This window comes from Prunus dulcis, chromosome 8 (genome assembly GCF_902201215.1).
Source record: "Prunus dulcis chromosome 8, ALMONDv2, whole genome shotgun sequence".
Lineage (NCBI taxonomy): Eukaryota > Viridiplantae > Streptophyta > Magnoliopsida > Rosales > Rosaceae > Prunus > Prunus dulcis.
This window is the reverse complement of record NC_047657.1, coordinates 71,057-87,090: the sequence shown is the minus strand read 5'-3', so window position 1 is coordinate 87,090 and position 16,034 is coordinate 71,057. Positions and strand designations below refer to the sequence as shown.

General features: G+C 36.6%; 3 protein-coding genes and 1 pseudogene across 4 annotated transcripts; all 4 read left to right on the top strand.

Annotated features, from left to right (window-relative positions):
• The first annotated feature begins 202 nt into the window (after positions 1–202).
• On the top strand, positions 203–4,491 carry LOC117636729 (uncharacterized protein ycf45). Of its 2 annotated transcripts, XM_034371381.1 has the most exons (9): positions 203–634; positions 751–813; positions 1,195–1,272; positions 1,518–1,738; positions 2,227–2,299; positions 2,436–2,720; positions 3,211–3,354; positions 3,511–3,561; positions 4,320–4,491. In XM_034371381.1, the coding sequence occupies exons 1-9, from the start codon at positions 326–328 to the stop codon at positions 4,389–4,391; spliced, it is 1,296 nt and encodes a 431-aa protein (XP_034227272.1). In that variant the 5' UTR covers positions 203–325; the 3' UTR covers positions 4,392–4,491. The 2 variants fall into 2 exon arrangements, with proteins under 2 accessions (XP_034227272.1, XP_034227273.1); XM_034371382.1 differs by lacking the exon at positions 3,511–3,561.
• Positions 4,492–6,716: 2,225 nt separating this feature from the next.
• On the top strand, positions 6,717–8,462 carry LOC117636856 (annotated as a pseudogene).
• Positions 8,463–9,483: 1,021 nt separating this feature from the next.
• On the top strand, positions 9,484–10,627 carry LOC117636736. The gene is made up of 2 exons (XM_034371391.1): positions 9,484–9,772; positions 10,264–10,627. The coding sequence occupies exons 1-2, from the start codon at positions 9,558–9,560 to the stop codon at positions 10,466–10,468; spliced, it is 420 nt and encodes a 139-aa protein (XP_034227282.1). The 5' UTR covers positions 9,484–9,557; the 3' UTR covers positions 10,469–10,627.
• A 1,225-nt stretch (positions 10,628–11,852) lies between these two features.
• Positions 11,853–13,806, top strand: LOC117636730 (probable fructokinase-5). Its single transcript, XM_034371383.1, has 5 exons — positions 11,853–12,093; positions 12,190–12,600; positions 12,998–13,132; positions 13,456–13,572; positions 13,669–13,806. The coding sequence occupies exons 1-5, from the start codon at positions 11,911–11,913 to the stop codon at positions 13,804–13,806; spliced, it is 984 nt and encodes a 327-aa protein (XP_034227274.1). The 5' UTR covers positions 11,853–11,910.
• Positions 13,807–16,034: the final 2,228 nt, after the last annotated feature.

Below are 16,034 nucleotides of genomic sequence, written 5' to 3'. Positions count from 1 at the left end.
GAATTCTGCGAATCTGAATTCTCCTTTGATCCGTTCATCCAATGAGTTTTGTAGACAGAATTCTTACAATATGTGGGGCCCTTTTCAACATGTGGACTCCACACTCAATTATTTACAACAAAGTTATAAAACATTTTCTTACCCTTAAAAACAAAAAATAAAAGAAAAAGGAAAAAAAAAATTGTATATCCCTCCCCAGTTGCCGCCAGTCAGCCAGGCCCAGCTAAGGTAAAAAGGACTGTGGCCTGAAGAGCAGAGTGACTGAAGACCAGAGGGCAGAAGAGAAGGGAAGAGCAGAGGCACGAGCGGCGGCAGTAGAAGCAGGATGATGAGTCATTGTCATAGTAGCTTGTGGGCAAACCCAAACCCGGTGGCGGTTGCGAGAGTCACAAGTTTGATGCGATTGAATTTGAAGAACAATTTGTACTACAAGAACAAGAAGAACAACATATCCTATTCCTATTCCTATTCCTATTCCTTGTCCCTGTGCTGCGTGGGATTGAGAGCGCCTATGGGTTTTGGCTACAGTTCCAGTTGCTTTGATGATCAACATCAGCAGCAACAGCAACAGCAACAGCAGCAGCATGATGTTGTCGTCCAGGATGATGAGGACGATCTCCGCTCCTTGTTGCAGGTCTCCCTTTCCGTTTTTTTTGTCGCCAAATTCTGTTAATTTCTTGGCAGGCGTTCCTTTTCAAGTTTCACTCTGCAGATTCTAAAAATTTAAGTCTTGTTTCCTTTGTTTTGCAGATTCTTCCACATGATTTACACGAAAATCTTCTCAATGAGCCCAAAAGAGCTCGACTCTTAGAGGTCTCTCTATCTCCCTCATTTTTCTTATGTCTAGGATAGGATTCAGGCTCAATTATCGTTGGAATTGTCTGTCAAGTATCGACTAGTATCCATCTATCCACTGCTCAGTTGTATGAATCACTTGTTTATCTTCTTCAACTGCAATACAATTATAGAAACACCCTGCCTCAGTTAAACTTGTGTATCTCTAGTTGACACCCTTGATGATGCAAAGGCAAATGCAATCGCAAACTTAAAACAAAGTTTTCTTTAAAGGGGGCATTTCTCAGTTCTCCCACTTTTCGTATCTCTTTTGCATTTAGATAGCCTGTGTTTTTCTGGTTTTTTATTTATTTAAATATTATTACAGAATGATTATCCGATGCTTTATGTATGCCATAGGTTATATTGGATTTGGGTCGTATGCCGGAAGCACGCTATCTTGGTGAACTTGGTGGCCAATATTTAAGGAGAACAGTGGTAAAGCCATACTTTTGGGGTTATAAATTGTTTAAGTCTTCCACTTCAATTAACTTTCTAGGGTAGTCAGCAACTTACTTGCAACGAATCAAATAGTACAGCGAATGGTATGCTACACAGGCCTTCTCTCCCCTCCTCCATAACCACCACCACCACCCCCCCAACACATGCACACCCACACTATTTTAAAGAAAAAAAAATCTTCAGTGGGATTTACTGATGTATTCAAAATGGCTGTTACCCAGGTATCGTTGGAAGAGTTGGAGCATGCTCAAAATGCTATTGGAGATTTTGGGGGGGATAACAGAGCTGGTATTGAGGGTACCTTGCACAGAATATCAGCCATTAAGAGTAGGAAAGGGCTGATAATTGGATTGACTTGCCGAGTTGGGAGGGCTGTAAGTGGTCAGATTGACATGGTTTACGATATGCTTCAATATGAGAAGAGCATCTTGTTTGTTGGAAGGTATGTAATCTGTTGTCCTGGTAAACATGTGCTACAATGGGAGCAATTGGGTTGTTGGGGTAATGGCATATAAACAAATCAAACCACTATGTTGTGTCTAGCACAGCCTGCACATGGGCGTGACTGGTTTCTAAGGGGATAAGTAGTTGAAATAGAATAAGAGATAGCTTTAACTGCACTATATCTATCATTCTTTGGATCTTAAGAAATGACATCATGAGATCTTGTAATGCCATTCCGGCTTTTGCCAATGTCAAATGTGGTTTTGTACCTCCCTGGTGAACTGTGGCTCAATAAAATAATGGAACAGGAAGAGTTTGGATATGGCAAAGATCACTGTGAACAATGAACATTACTGTGACTCAGTAAATAATCTAATAACTTATTGATTGGTACGGGATTTCCAAAAATGTGCCTGTAACTATTAGCATGTTTCTAAACTATGTGATATATAATTCCTTAGTGGTGATGTCCTTCAATTTGTCAAGGCCTGGGGTTGGCAAGACCACTGTATTGAGAGAGATTGCTCGTGTCTTGTCAGATGAATTTCACAAAAGAGTGGTAAGTTGAGTTTTTTGTCTTCTTCTTATATTATGTGGTGCCAACTCCCTCTCTCCCTCCTCTCTCTCTTCTGTTATAAGTGTTTGCATCTGTATTTCAACATATGATTCAAAGAACACTAACACTACTGGGACAGGTAATTATTGATACAAGCAATGAAATAGGAGGGGATGGAAATATTCCACATGCAGCAATAGGAGGAGCCCGGAGAATGCAGGTAACAGAACCATCTATGCAACACAAGGTTATGATAGAGGCAGTAGAGAATCACATGCCTGAGGTGATCATTGTTGATGAGATCGGCACAGCAGCTGAAGCTCTTGCTTGTCGCTCGATTGCTCAGAGAGGGGTCATGCTTATTGCTACTGCTCATGGACAGCAGCTTGAGAATATACTAAAGAATCCTACTCTATCTGATCTGGTTTGTTCTGATCTATATAAGAAACTCAATGTGGAATTATTCCTGCTTGAAGTCCTCTTATTCCAAGTTACATCCAAACATAATTTTGGATTGTCTTCCCCTTATTGCATATTGGACTGTCCTAGAAAATAGCAAATGAAGATCGAAATCGTTATAAGATCTAGTAAATTAGAGTAATACGGGAACCACTGATGAGCTGGTCACCATGGTTAATGGAATTGTACACATCAATATTCCAGATTGGTTATTGGTATGCAAGTTCAGAGTAATGTGTGAAGCCAGTCAGGATTTAATTAATATGTCAAATGATTTTGAGGGTCTTGTGCTCTTATACTCCCTTTCTTGCTAATATGTTGTGCAATTAAATTGAAGTTGCAGCCCAACAAGTTATAGAGAACAACCCCTATTGGCTGTGCAATGTGAAATAAATAATTTGATGCAGGATTGTTTGGTAAAAGTTGCACTTCTGATTTGTAATTTCTGTTTTCAGGTTGGAGGAGTAGAAACTGTTACTTTAGGAGATGGTGAAGCCAAAGCTAGAAGATCTCAGAAAACCATTCTTGAAAGGCAAGCACCCCCAACGTTTGAATTCTTAATTGAGATGAGACAGAGGCACTATTGGGTTACACATCAGGTGTGTAAATTAACTTATTAAGTGAATTCTTCATATGTAAGTTATTAACTTATATATAAAAGTTATTTTATTCATATGAATAAATTATTCTTTAGTTCGTGCAATAACTTACTCACTTATATAATATACTCTTTTCCCTCTACCCTCATCCGGCAGACAGAAAAGAGTGTAGATATTCTGCTTCGTGGCAAAAGCCCACAGGTCGAGGTAATTCTCTCAGTAGCTGTATATTTTGACATCTTGTGGATTTAATTTGAAGTGTTGTTTTGCATATGGCAATTTACTCCTCTCAGATTTTGATATGATCGTAACTCTATAGCAAGGAAAATTTCCTAGCAACCAAATTCAGATAAAATCAAGATGCATAGTTAAAATTATAGAATTTTAACTGTTTGTAAGTATTCACATCATCCTTTTTTTATTTTGTTGGTATATGTGCCAAAAAAAGTAGTGGTTTGATTGGCCTGACCTAGCGAACTTAAACTATAAATCCCTCTGAAGTTTTTAGGTCTCTAAGACATATTCTTGTCCTTTGCTTTATTTTTCTTTTCCCTTTTAGCTAAACAATTGGCCAGTTAAAGGTTGATATATTGATGACAATTTCATTTTCCTTTGTCAACCCAACAATGTCATATCACAGATAATTGTTTTGGATTTTTTGTTTTTGTTTTTATATTGGCAGTGTGTGATTTAATTGAGCATGTGGCTCTGGAAAACCACCAGGAGGGCTATGTAACTCATAACTACTTGGAATTTGGTTTCGTTGATGCAAGTTATAATCCAAATCATAATTTGCTAGGAGGGAACGCATATTGAAATTACCTTGTGTTTTTTTGTTTGCCAATAGTTGCTTGATTATCATGCAACAGTTTTTTCTTCCCGGGCGGAGTTTTCCTCTATTGCTTTCATTCTGTTTTGCTCTCGAGCTGTGTTAACTAAAAACTTTAAACATTTTGATTTTGCAGGTCAGGACAAGGGATAAGAAGTTCAAGGTTGTAATAGAAAGATCAAAGTCATATGACGAGTGTGAGGGTTAATACGTGCTTCATTTTCTTAAGTTTTACAGGAAGATTCCAAAATTCAAATTTGCGGAAACCCTTGTGTTGTTTTTTCCTAAGGTGAGAAGGCTTTGCTTTAGCGAAAAACTCTAAAGAAAGAAAGAATAGAAGAGGCCAGAAGAGCCTTTTCCAGATGGTGTGCTCTTTGGCAAGTGCGCAAGATGTGACTGATTAACTTAGCTAGTTTAACAGGAGAGCATTATAAATGGATAGAGGGATGGAGGGATGCGTGTAGAGATCCTAGGTTCGCACCTTCGTGTAATAATAGTAAATAAAAGAGGGTACCAATTTTCGTAGATGTTTAACATTTTTCATTTTTTATATTGTGCTGAGAGGAGTGACGAAGAAGCAAAAGAGCAAATGGCTGTGGGAAAATCCTTGTGCAAGCAAAAAGGAATCCAATGGCTGAAACCATGCTCTTGAGATATGTTTAAGGTTGTATAGTGCCTTGTGCAGTAACAGCTATATTGACCAATTCATTGATGCTTCCGAATTTAGTAGGCGTATGTATCAGGACGTGTGGAAATTGAGGAGGAAGTATTTCAGCAATCATTAGTGATGATTAATACTGGGTATGGTAATAATTAGCATGATTGGATGCATCATTCTCTTCAAGCGCAACTGGGGCTGGGTGGCTAGTATCAGCTACATTTAAAAGGTTTTATCTGGGTCCAATCCAAGAAGCAGCGCCAAGTTGGCGTCTGTGCTCACCATTATTAAGCGGCACTTTCCCGCTTGAATTTCTTGGATGGAGGAAAAGAGAGAAAACGTCCAAAATCATAAGAGACTTGCAACATATAGAAGGGTTTTGAAAAACAATCATTTGCCATGGTGGAGAGAAGACGAAGGGACCGAGGAGATAATATGGTATAAATTTGTATTATATATAATATTAATAAGGGTTAACATTTTCTTTTTTGGGGTCTGAAATAGTACTTCACTACGAAAACGCTAAAACATCGCCAGTGATATAGGGAAACAAAGAAATAGAAGGCAAGGATTATACTAAGCTCAAAAAGCTTAGAGGGACATGTGGCAAAAGGGACAAAAGGGGACGTGAAATTTTGGGGATAACAAATCCCAACCCGTAAAGAACAACTCGCCAATCCAAAACTCAATGTAATCTAAGATTTCATTTGAATGATGTTATTCGAATTTAAGGGTTTAGATGACTACAAGGTAGAATTGTTTGTTCAAACTATATATTATCAGAGAATTTTTCAGTTGAGGGATTTTATTTGAGGGATATGTTTGTAGGGTCCACAATGTATTGTATTACAATAATCCGAATCGTCTAGTTTTTAGATATTTCTTCAAAGATCATCACTACAAAAAATCACTTGAATCTAAAACTATTTGACCACTCAATTAAATGGTTGTTATTATAGCCTTTTCTTGAATAACCTTGTTCGTCTATTTTGTTATCCCAACTAGATGCCTTATAATTTTCAATTTGCATGATTTTTTACAAAGATAATCTATGAACTTTAAAAATAGATGTTTAGAATTGGATTGTTGAAAAAATATTTGTAGGGGACCTAAACAGTGTCCCTCAACATGAGTTTTTATTGGTGAAAGTAGGAATTATGGTTTCCAAGATTGTGAGTTTTCCCTGGTATTCGGTGACAAATACAACTAGCTTACTTATATGTGAGAAGCGAAGCTTAAACCTTAGGCCAAGGGTGCAACAGATGTCGTGAGTTGTATGGTTCCACTATTTTTTTTGCCCTTTTAACAAAATAAGATGTATATCTACGTTTATTTATTTATTTATTATTTTTTATATGAAAAAAAGATACCACACCATTTGGTGCTTAATCTATTTAATTTTATAAATTTAGGGCTGGATTATCTTCTTAAATAATAAATAAATTTTACTTTTGCATTGCATCATTGGTGGGCCGACCACAAATGTGATAAATGGCTTTCTATATATATATATATATATATATATATATATATATATATATATATATATATATATATTTTTTTTTTTTGGTCGAAAAATGTGATAAATGGCGTAGTTTTAGGGATCTAGTCGAAAAGACAACGTAATATAAAGGTCCATTTTGATATTTTGGGGTCTGTATAAATAAATAGTTGTAAACTTGTAATGCTAGGTAAATGAAGGTAGTGTTCCATTTGTACATGGATTACCATACCATATTAGAAAGGGAAGAGGCCTCGTGGTTCGACTCTATATATACAACTCAAACATCCTAACTCTCATACCTAAAATATATACCCAACCACACCACACCACACCACAAACTCAAAACTCTCATCAACTCTCATACTAAAGAAATGGCATTGGCAACCAAGATTGACGTGAAAAGTTTGGACGAGCAGTTGGAGAATCTCCATCTGCGCTTTATGAAGAAGAAGAAAGAGTTGCATGACCAAGAAAGCAAAGTCATCAACGTGAGAGACGTGGTGGCCAAAGAAGTTCCTCAAGAATGGAAAATCATTCGAAAGAAACTTGTCGTGAAACAAGTTTTTGCTCGTGGAGGCTTCGATACTGTCCATAAAGGCATCTACGATGGGCAAGAAGTTGCAGGTATGGTAATTAAATATGTTTACATGCACAAATTCATGTGTATATATATGTGTACATGCACAAATTCATGTGTATATATATATATGTGTACATAATTTTCTTGAACTTCATTGAAGGTGTATCTTTTATTTTTCCTTTGATTATACAGTCAAAATGTTGGAGTGGAGAGAAGACGGCCGAACAAAAGCTGAAATAGCTTCTTTGAAGAAAGATTTTAGGCAAGAGGTTTCTATTTGGCATAAGCTTGATCATCCTAACATTACTAAGGTACTACGACAATGGTTATTTGTTTTTGCTTTTCGCTCTTCTGTCTACTCTCAAATTTTTTATCTTTATTTGTTATTAATTCTTTTTCTTTAATTTTTTTTGTGATTAGTGTATTGGAGCCACAACGGATAATGATTCAGCCTCTGTTATTACTGAGTATCTTTCTGGAGGAACCCTAAAAGCCTTCATCATACAATACCAGAAAAGAAGTTGCCTCTCAAGACAGTCAAACGACTGGCAGTTGATCTTGCTAAAAGGTATCTCTCTTTTCCTACATATATTATTTATCTTTGTTGATTTCTCTCCCTGGACCTAAGTAATAGTGTAATAATATATACGTTTCTAACATATGTTTTTCAATATATATTATATATGCAAGTATACTAATGATATATATATATATATGTATGTATATGTGTTTGCATGCAGATTGAGTTATTTGCACTCCAAGAACATTGTTCATAGAGACGTGAAAACGGAAAATGTGCTCCTTGATAAGGATAGTAGGGTGAAGATAGCAGACTTTGGAGTTGCTCGTCTTGAGGCTTCAAATTTAATTAGTAGAGATGACAGGCTACACGGGAACCCCTGGATACATGGCCCCTGAGGTATCAATTAATTCACTTTCTTTTTTCTCTACTTAGATTATAAGGGCTTGCCCTAGACTTTAAATTAGATTATAAAGGCTTGCCCTAGACTTTAAATTATATTTTAATCGCGGCAATCTGATCAATACCAAATGTTCTAATTGGATAATATGATGATGATGATGCAGGTCTTGGAAAGTAAACCCTACAACAGAAAATGCGACGTTTATAGCTTCGGCATTTGCTTGTGGGAGATGTATTGCTGCGATATGCCCTACCCTAACATCACGTTCTCCGAATTGACTTCAGCTGTTGTTTATAAAGTATGTAATTTATATTTCCATATTTTGTTTTCTTTATTTTTTCAAATGCAGCTTTATAATGTAGTCTGAGTGACCCCAAACTTACTATTTTTGTACTTTTGTGTTGCTTCAGAATTTGAGGCCAGAGATACCCAAGCATTGCCCAAGCTCTCTAGCCAAAGTGATGAAACAGTGCTGGGATGTAGAACCCAAGAGAAGGCCAGAAATGGAGGAGGTTGTTTCCATGCTAGAGGCAATTAACACGTCAAACAGTGAAGCCTCAATTCGTAGTCATGCTCCTTCGGGTTGCTTCAGCTTCTTCGGCTCAAGACGCTAACAGACTCATTCCACGTTGTAATATTTAAGTAGAGATTGCTGAATTAAATGACAAAAAAGGAGTGTGGTACTCTTTCCTTGACTGGATTTTCCTCTTTCAGGAGGTTTTTTATAGCAAGGTTTTAACGAGGTCACTAATTTACTTCTCTTGTCATCTGATATTGCTGGATGTATTTTAAGCAGTCATTGAAGGTGATTTCAGTTTGATCCCAAAAGAATGACCAAATTTGATTAAACATGTTTATCATTGAAGCATCAGCACAAACGCAAGTGAAAATGAAAGACAGAACATGGATAAAAACACACTAAGAGAGATTATAATTAACTAAGTAAATGACGGAAATCACTTCATGGTGTCCAAGGGCAGCTTACACCAACTACATGTGATTAATATCTATTGCAAACTACTTCTTGAATAGCTAGGTTTAGATTGGTCAGAACAATGCAAAAGCACTTGTTGATCTGAGCAAATGAACAAGAATTAATGTGTTTGGCGAGTCTTAGTGCTGCTGAGAGGTGGATGGATGCAGTGGCGGAGCCACTTCTAGGTCTGGAGTGGTCCTAGCCCTCCAAGATTTTTATCTCTCCTCTATTATATATTATATATAATATATATATATATATAGAATTTATAATAAATAACTTACAATTTAAGTTAAAATTTCTTCTAAAACAAATTAGACATGACTCAATTAAAAATATTTAGCTGTGAACATGTAATTATTGAATACTTAGGTGTTTTATATACTTGTATTTTCTACTTCGACCCCTTCTCCCCAACTTTACAATTCTAACTCTGCCTCTGAAGGGATGCATGTGATCATGTGAGGGGACATGCTATACACACACATTACAAAAATAAAATAAAATAAATTGTGAATAAAGATGAGGTATATTATATATATACGTTAAGGCCAAAAGAAAGGATAAGGCATATGTGGAAGAAAATCACTAAGACGTACCAGGAAAAGTTATAAAGAAAATACAAAAAGAAAGAAAACTAGTAAGGTTCTGATCTGAAACAAACGTACCGCTTGAAGTTTCGAGAGGGCGAGGGGGGGAGAGAGAGAGAGAGAGAGGGGGACAATAATACAATATGGCGTCATTACGTGTTAATAATAGTTTTAGTATATTAAACACCGAACCCAAGCGCTCCTTATTTTCTGCAACAACAAGGAGGAGCAGAAGATCATCATCAGTGAGACTGACAGTAGTAGCAGAGACTATGTCTACTGTCAAATTGGGTATCAAAGTCGATAAGAATCCTCCCGAGTCCAGGCTTAGCCAACTGGGCGTCAGAAATTGGCCCAAGTATATATCTCTTCTATTCTCTCTCTCATTTTCTTTTTTCGCAATAACAAACTAATATATTTTCTGGTGTCGTATTGGGAAGAGATGAGTAAACTTGCTTTTCCGTTGAGACACGCACAATATTGCATCTGTTGGAAAATAATAATTACATCTTTGTTTCTCTGTTGATTTTCTCTTTTAACCTTTTTTATTATTTATATTTTGTTCATTCTGATTATGAGACGAAAAATATATAGCGAGAGGCAATTATTTTCTCAATTACAAGATGAAATGCAATTTGAAAAGTTTAAAGAATTTATTTCTTAGGATTTAGGGAGACTTGCAAAATGAAAAGATCAATTAGTAAGTAGAACTACTACTTTTTAGTTCTTATGTAATTTTACTCATGCTTTGTTGCTTTGAGCTTCATATCTTCTCTCTTTTGGTTGGGACATGATATTAATTATGGTTGTGCTGCATGCATGGATTATGCATATGCGCTGAGTTAACAGGTGGAGTTGCCCCCCAAGCAAATTTCCATGGACATACAGTGACAAAGAGACTTGCTATCTGCTGGAAGGAAAAGTGAAGGTTACCCCAGATGGGTCAAATGAGTCAGTTGAGATTGGTGCTGGTGACTTGGTGGAATTTCCAAAGGGAATGAGCTGCACTTGGGACGTGTCAGTGGCTGTAGACAAGCACTATAACTTCAGCTAGAATTAATTAATTCTATATAAGCCATTTGCCTCATTTTGCAATAAATCTATGGGACATATGAATGCATGTTATGTACCATGTAAACCTAGTTATGTGCATGTGCTTTTGGACTTGTTTACATATATATACCAAAATCTATATATGTCCGTTTTTCTAGAATGAGCACCAACTTTGGCATTGGACAGTTGATAAGCATGCAGCAGCACATTGGTGCTCATTATTCAATGACCAATGACCACCTCTTTTGTCTCTTGGAGTGCTTTTAGGTATGTAAACATTAATTTTTTAGGCCACTCCCACTCCAAACAAGAGAAAATCACAAGGCTCTCTACTACTTTGACCCAATTTCGGTTTCAACAAATAGATTTGAAGGAGATACAATTGTAACAAGATTAGTTCAGCTGGCAATGGCATAATTAAGTTTAATTAATATTTTAAGCTCACATTGTATGTGTTAGACCCTCTAGCGGTAGGGAGAGGTGAAGCTCTATCTCTTAACAGTTTGGATCAAATTGGTGGTTAGTTTGATCCAATAACGATTAAGAGATAGGGCCTCATTTAAGGGTCTTAGATAAGGTCCTCACTATAGAATGACTCGCCTCGGGTATTAGTTTGGGCCCTATGGCCTTAGCTCATCAAGGATCAAGGATGACGGATCTCATTTTGATTGTTTCCTTTGAAAAACTAAAAAAGACAATATATGGATCAATCATCAGGATCCTGATGCTGTGCTAGGATTTCACAATTGAGTTTTTATTGGTGGTAAATCTTCTATTTTGTTTCCGAAAAGCCCTAGGAAATTGCGCAGAATTAAACGATCTGAAATTGAATTTGAACGGGCAACAAACGCAATTTGAGAGTCAATCCCATAGCGTGAAGGAGCAGCTTTTGTCTAGTGTCCCCTAGTCATCATAATATTCAACTAGATCAGGCCAAACAAGGAATTAGAAGTTTATCGTGTAATGAAAAGAACAAAAAGAGTCGATTTTATATAAAGTAACAAATTGTTTGAAAAGATTCTCTTCATTATATGAGATAAGATTTAGAGTCACAATCATATCTCAATTTAAGAATACAAAGCAGAATCCAAAACAAATAATAATACAATGAATGCTTTTAAGACCGACTATTGATAATCATCTGTTATATGGCGATCGGAGAGACAATAATGAATTTAGCAATCTTTGAATAATATCAGCCGTTTGATATAGTTATACGTAGTAACATGATGCATATTACTAATAGTTTATCTTCAACAACTAATTTCAGTTGGAAGTATATCGTAATATGGATAGTAAGTATTTGCTAATTTTACGGTGAACGCTATCTTCCTCCCAAAGAAACGTTATCTCTATATAACGGGAGGGCTGGCCGATGACCAAATGAATCAATAATATATTTATATATACAGATCTTGTTGAGAAGAATCAAAGAAGAAGACAATGACGAATTCAGAGAGCCCATTGATTGTAGCTTTTGGAGAGATGCTCATCGACTTTGTGCCCGACACTGCAGGAGTTTCGCTGGCTGAGTCCACGGGCTTCCTCAAGGCCCCCGGTGGTGCGCCTGCCAATGTGGCTTGTGCCATCACCAAGCTTGGTGGCAAATCGGCTTTCATTGGAAAGGTTAGATATCGATCTATTGCTTGCTGGTTTTGATTAAGAAATCAATAATTATTATAATAAGTTCTGCTTAGTAATTAAGGAGTTGTGCATGTGCAGGTTGGAGATGACGAGTTCGGGCACATGCTGATCAACATACTGAAGAAGAATGGGGTGAACGCTGAGGGAGTGTGCGTGGATACGCATGCTAGGACGGCGTTGGCGTTTGTGACCTTAAGGAAGGACGGTGAAAGAGAGTTCATGTTCTACAGGAACCCTAGTGCTGACATGTTGCTAAAGGATTCAGAGCTGAACATGCCTCTTATTAAGCAAGCTAAGATATTCCACTACGGATCCATTAGCCTCATCTCCGAGCCATGCAGATCGGCTCATATGGCAGCCATGAAAGCCGCTAAGGATGCCGGTATTATGCTTTCCTATGATCCCAATGTTAGGCTGCCTCTCTGGCCCTCTGCTGATGCTGCTAGGGAGGGGATCAAGAGCATATGGAATCAGGCTGATTTCATCAAGGTATTTATACTCTCTCTTTTTTGTATATTAATATAAAATACAAATTACTTGCTCATCTTCCTGATCAATTAGATATACGCATCCATTCCCCCCAAAACCAATCTTTATTTAATTTTATGACTTCCTTCTGAATTAGATCGTCCATGGTGGCACTCTGCAGGACTGTTTAATTGGATGTCAAAATTGGATTAGGGTTTATAGTATTCTTGACTTCTTAATTGCGCTTTGCTGCAAATCCTTTTTATTGAATTAATTATTCTATTTAATGCTATTTTTAGATAAAGAATTCTATAAGTAATTGCGTCGGTACGTACGGTTTTCGATAATTAATTATAGATATTATATAATGATTGATGATTGTTGCATGCATATATATATATATATATATATAATATAGGTGAGCGACGACGAGGTGCAATTCCTGACGCAAGGAGATGCAGAAAAAGATGATGTGGTTCTGTCCCTATGGCATGACAACCTCAAACTGCTTGTGGTCACTGATGGTGAGAAGGGCTGCAGATATTACACTAAGGTGCGTGCGTAATTAGTATCTAGAGCTACTGCTTGTGGTCACAATATTGCACTTGAACATCTCTATACACGTATATATTTACACTTTTTTTTTCTTCCCTTTTCTACATATACTGATCAGTGTGCCCGCTTGGTTAACATAGTTAATAATTAACTGTAAGATGCTTGCACGTATATCTTAATTAGCAAACCATCCAGGGAACAAATTTGATGACTAAATAACGACTCATGAGTACTTAATACTGGCTGTACTGCTACTGTACGTGGTTTGATTTGTTTCTTTAATTTGCTTCCTGATAATACATGCATGTAAATGTAATACAGAAATTTAAAGGAAAGGTGACTGGCTTCTCTGTTAAAGCTGTCGACACAACTGGTGCTGGTGATGCATTTGTTGGCTCATTTTTGCTTTCCATGGCCAAAGATAACTCCATCTTTGAGGTAACTTCAGTCCCAAATTAATTAGACATGTTTTTTAAACTTGTATTTCTGGATTGTAATTGGCCTAATTAACCTTAACTTTAATTAACTACATAGGATGAAACAAAATTGAAGGATGCTCTGTCTTTTTCAAATGCTTGTGGAGCAATCTGTACTACTCAGAAGGGTGCAATTCCAGCTCTTCCAACCCAGTCTGCTGCTCTTGAACTCATTTCCAAGTCCAAATCCAAGTAGATGTTTTAATTTCCTCTTTGGTTTAGGATCACACTCTCCTTGTTTATTTTCTGGTCTTTTTTGATTGTTCCGTTTCTTAAATCCAGTTAAGGATAACAAGTAATTATCCCAAATTTCTTAATTAACTTCAGTTTTTATGCTAAGATTTGTGAATCTCTCTTCCTCCCTCAAACCTTTAATTTTTGTTGTTTTGAGAGCAACCTCAAACCTCAGTTAGGTCACCATTAACTTCAGTTCACGCTACATTATTTAAGATTATGTCTTCATCAAACCATTGTGTTCTCTTTTACAATAATACCAATTTTAATAATTTAACTAGATGTGCACGTTTAAATATTATGTACAAACAAATGTAACAGATCACATTTCTGTTATTCCTATTTGCTGTTTTGGGTTACTTACGTCTTAGTATTTTCGTAATGCAACATTACCTGGAAAAATCAATAATCAATATAAGATGGGCGTGGTCCTCGAACTTTTTAAAAGTACTCACTTTTATCTTCAAACTCTCAAATCAATCGATGTAATCTTAAAATTCACCCTTTTACATCTCTATTTAAGGTTTTATTTTGGATATTTAGAAATTGGGGACAAAAGTGAGATTTAAATAGGAAACTAGCCTTGAGAAAAGTCCTCAAATTTAATCATTAAAAAAAAATGTAGGGAGCCTGAATTTTAGCCCAATTGTGCCGTCTGAAATAGTAGAAAACTTAACCCTCCAAAAATTTAATTGAAAAACCCAAAATCCATTTTGAAAAACAAAACAAGACTCAAAACATGTTTAAATTACAATATTAACACCAACTGAAGCCCAGCCCAAGTTTCATTAAAAACCCAAACTAAATTGCAGCTTTGCCCACCACCCTTTCAAGGCAAAACACAAACTGAAGCCCACCCCAAGTTTCACTAAAAACCCCAAAACATTCAAACCAAGCCAAGTCCACATTTATAAAATAAAAAAATAATAAAAACCCAAACAAAAACAAAAGAAATTAATAATGGGAAAAGCAGACCAATCATGCAACTCAAGAAGTCGTCCTGACTGTTAATACACTTCACATTACTGTTAAAGCGTATTCAACGACTGTTAATATACTTTATATACATATTAATATCTTTTATATATATATATATATAATTATTAATATATATTTTACAAATACCCATCACATTCCCAACGCCATATTATGTTCATTCTAATTCTCAAATTCAAACCATCTCTTTTGCTCAAACTCGCAGCAAAGTTTTTTGTTTTGTTTTTTTGTTTTGTTTTCCTTATAATAATATATTCTTTTGATTATGTAAAAGTTATACACTACATTTTCTAGCAAACACAATATTGTTACTTTTGTTACACACATGGATTGTAAAGATTAAAACTTCATGCTATATTTAGCGCCGCTATTGCTTTACTATATTCAAAACATTTACATCAACTAAGTAAGAAAAACTAATACAACATATATGAGTAGCTGTTGTGCATAAATTCATAAAAAGTAATGAAAACAATATTGTCCATTTGGTCTGTTGATAGATCATATCACCACTAAAAGCCGAGCCTATTATAGACCGCCACGTGGTCATTTCCCTTCTAGGTCCCCCATATACCAACTCGAGCAGACATGCCTGTCACAGACCGTCACATGGTCCTTTCCTTGCTAAGTTACATGTCTACCGACCCGACCACAGTGGTGCTATATATGACCGGGAGCGCATTGAAGACCTGCAAAGTTGATTGGACCCCAGTCAGGTTAGTCACTCCACCCACCTGATGGGACAGCGTGGCGAAGGCAGGAGATCAGTTAATGCACTTCCCATCCAGGACTAGGTGCCGCCTCCCCCTTTGATACTCAGTAAACAACTTGGTGATGGAAAGGGACTATTTAATACGCCTCCCATCCGAAGCCATTGCTTCACCACCTGACCCTTGTCAAATAGCATGGTGATTAGGACATGCCATTAAATGTATGTTCAGCCCCGCTAGTAGGAAGGGAGGAAAATATATTCTCCCTCAAAGATATCCCAATCTCCCCTTCTTCCCCTATAAATACCTCTCATCTATCTCTGGACAAAGGTAATAAATATTCTCACTAAGTAAACGTTATATCCTTTCTCTTCACCTAATAAACACATCTGACTTAATCATTAGAAGGAGTATAACTGGGATCACCCCCAGTTCGCTCAAATCCTGATAGTTATTCTTAGTGTGCAGATCTTCTACGAGGTAC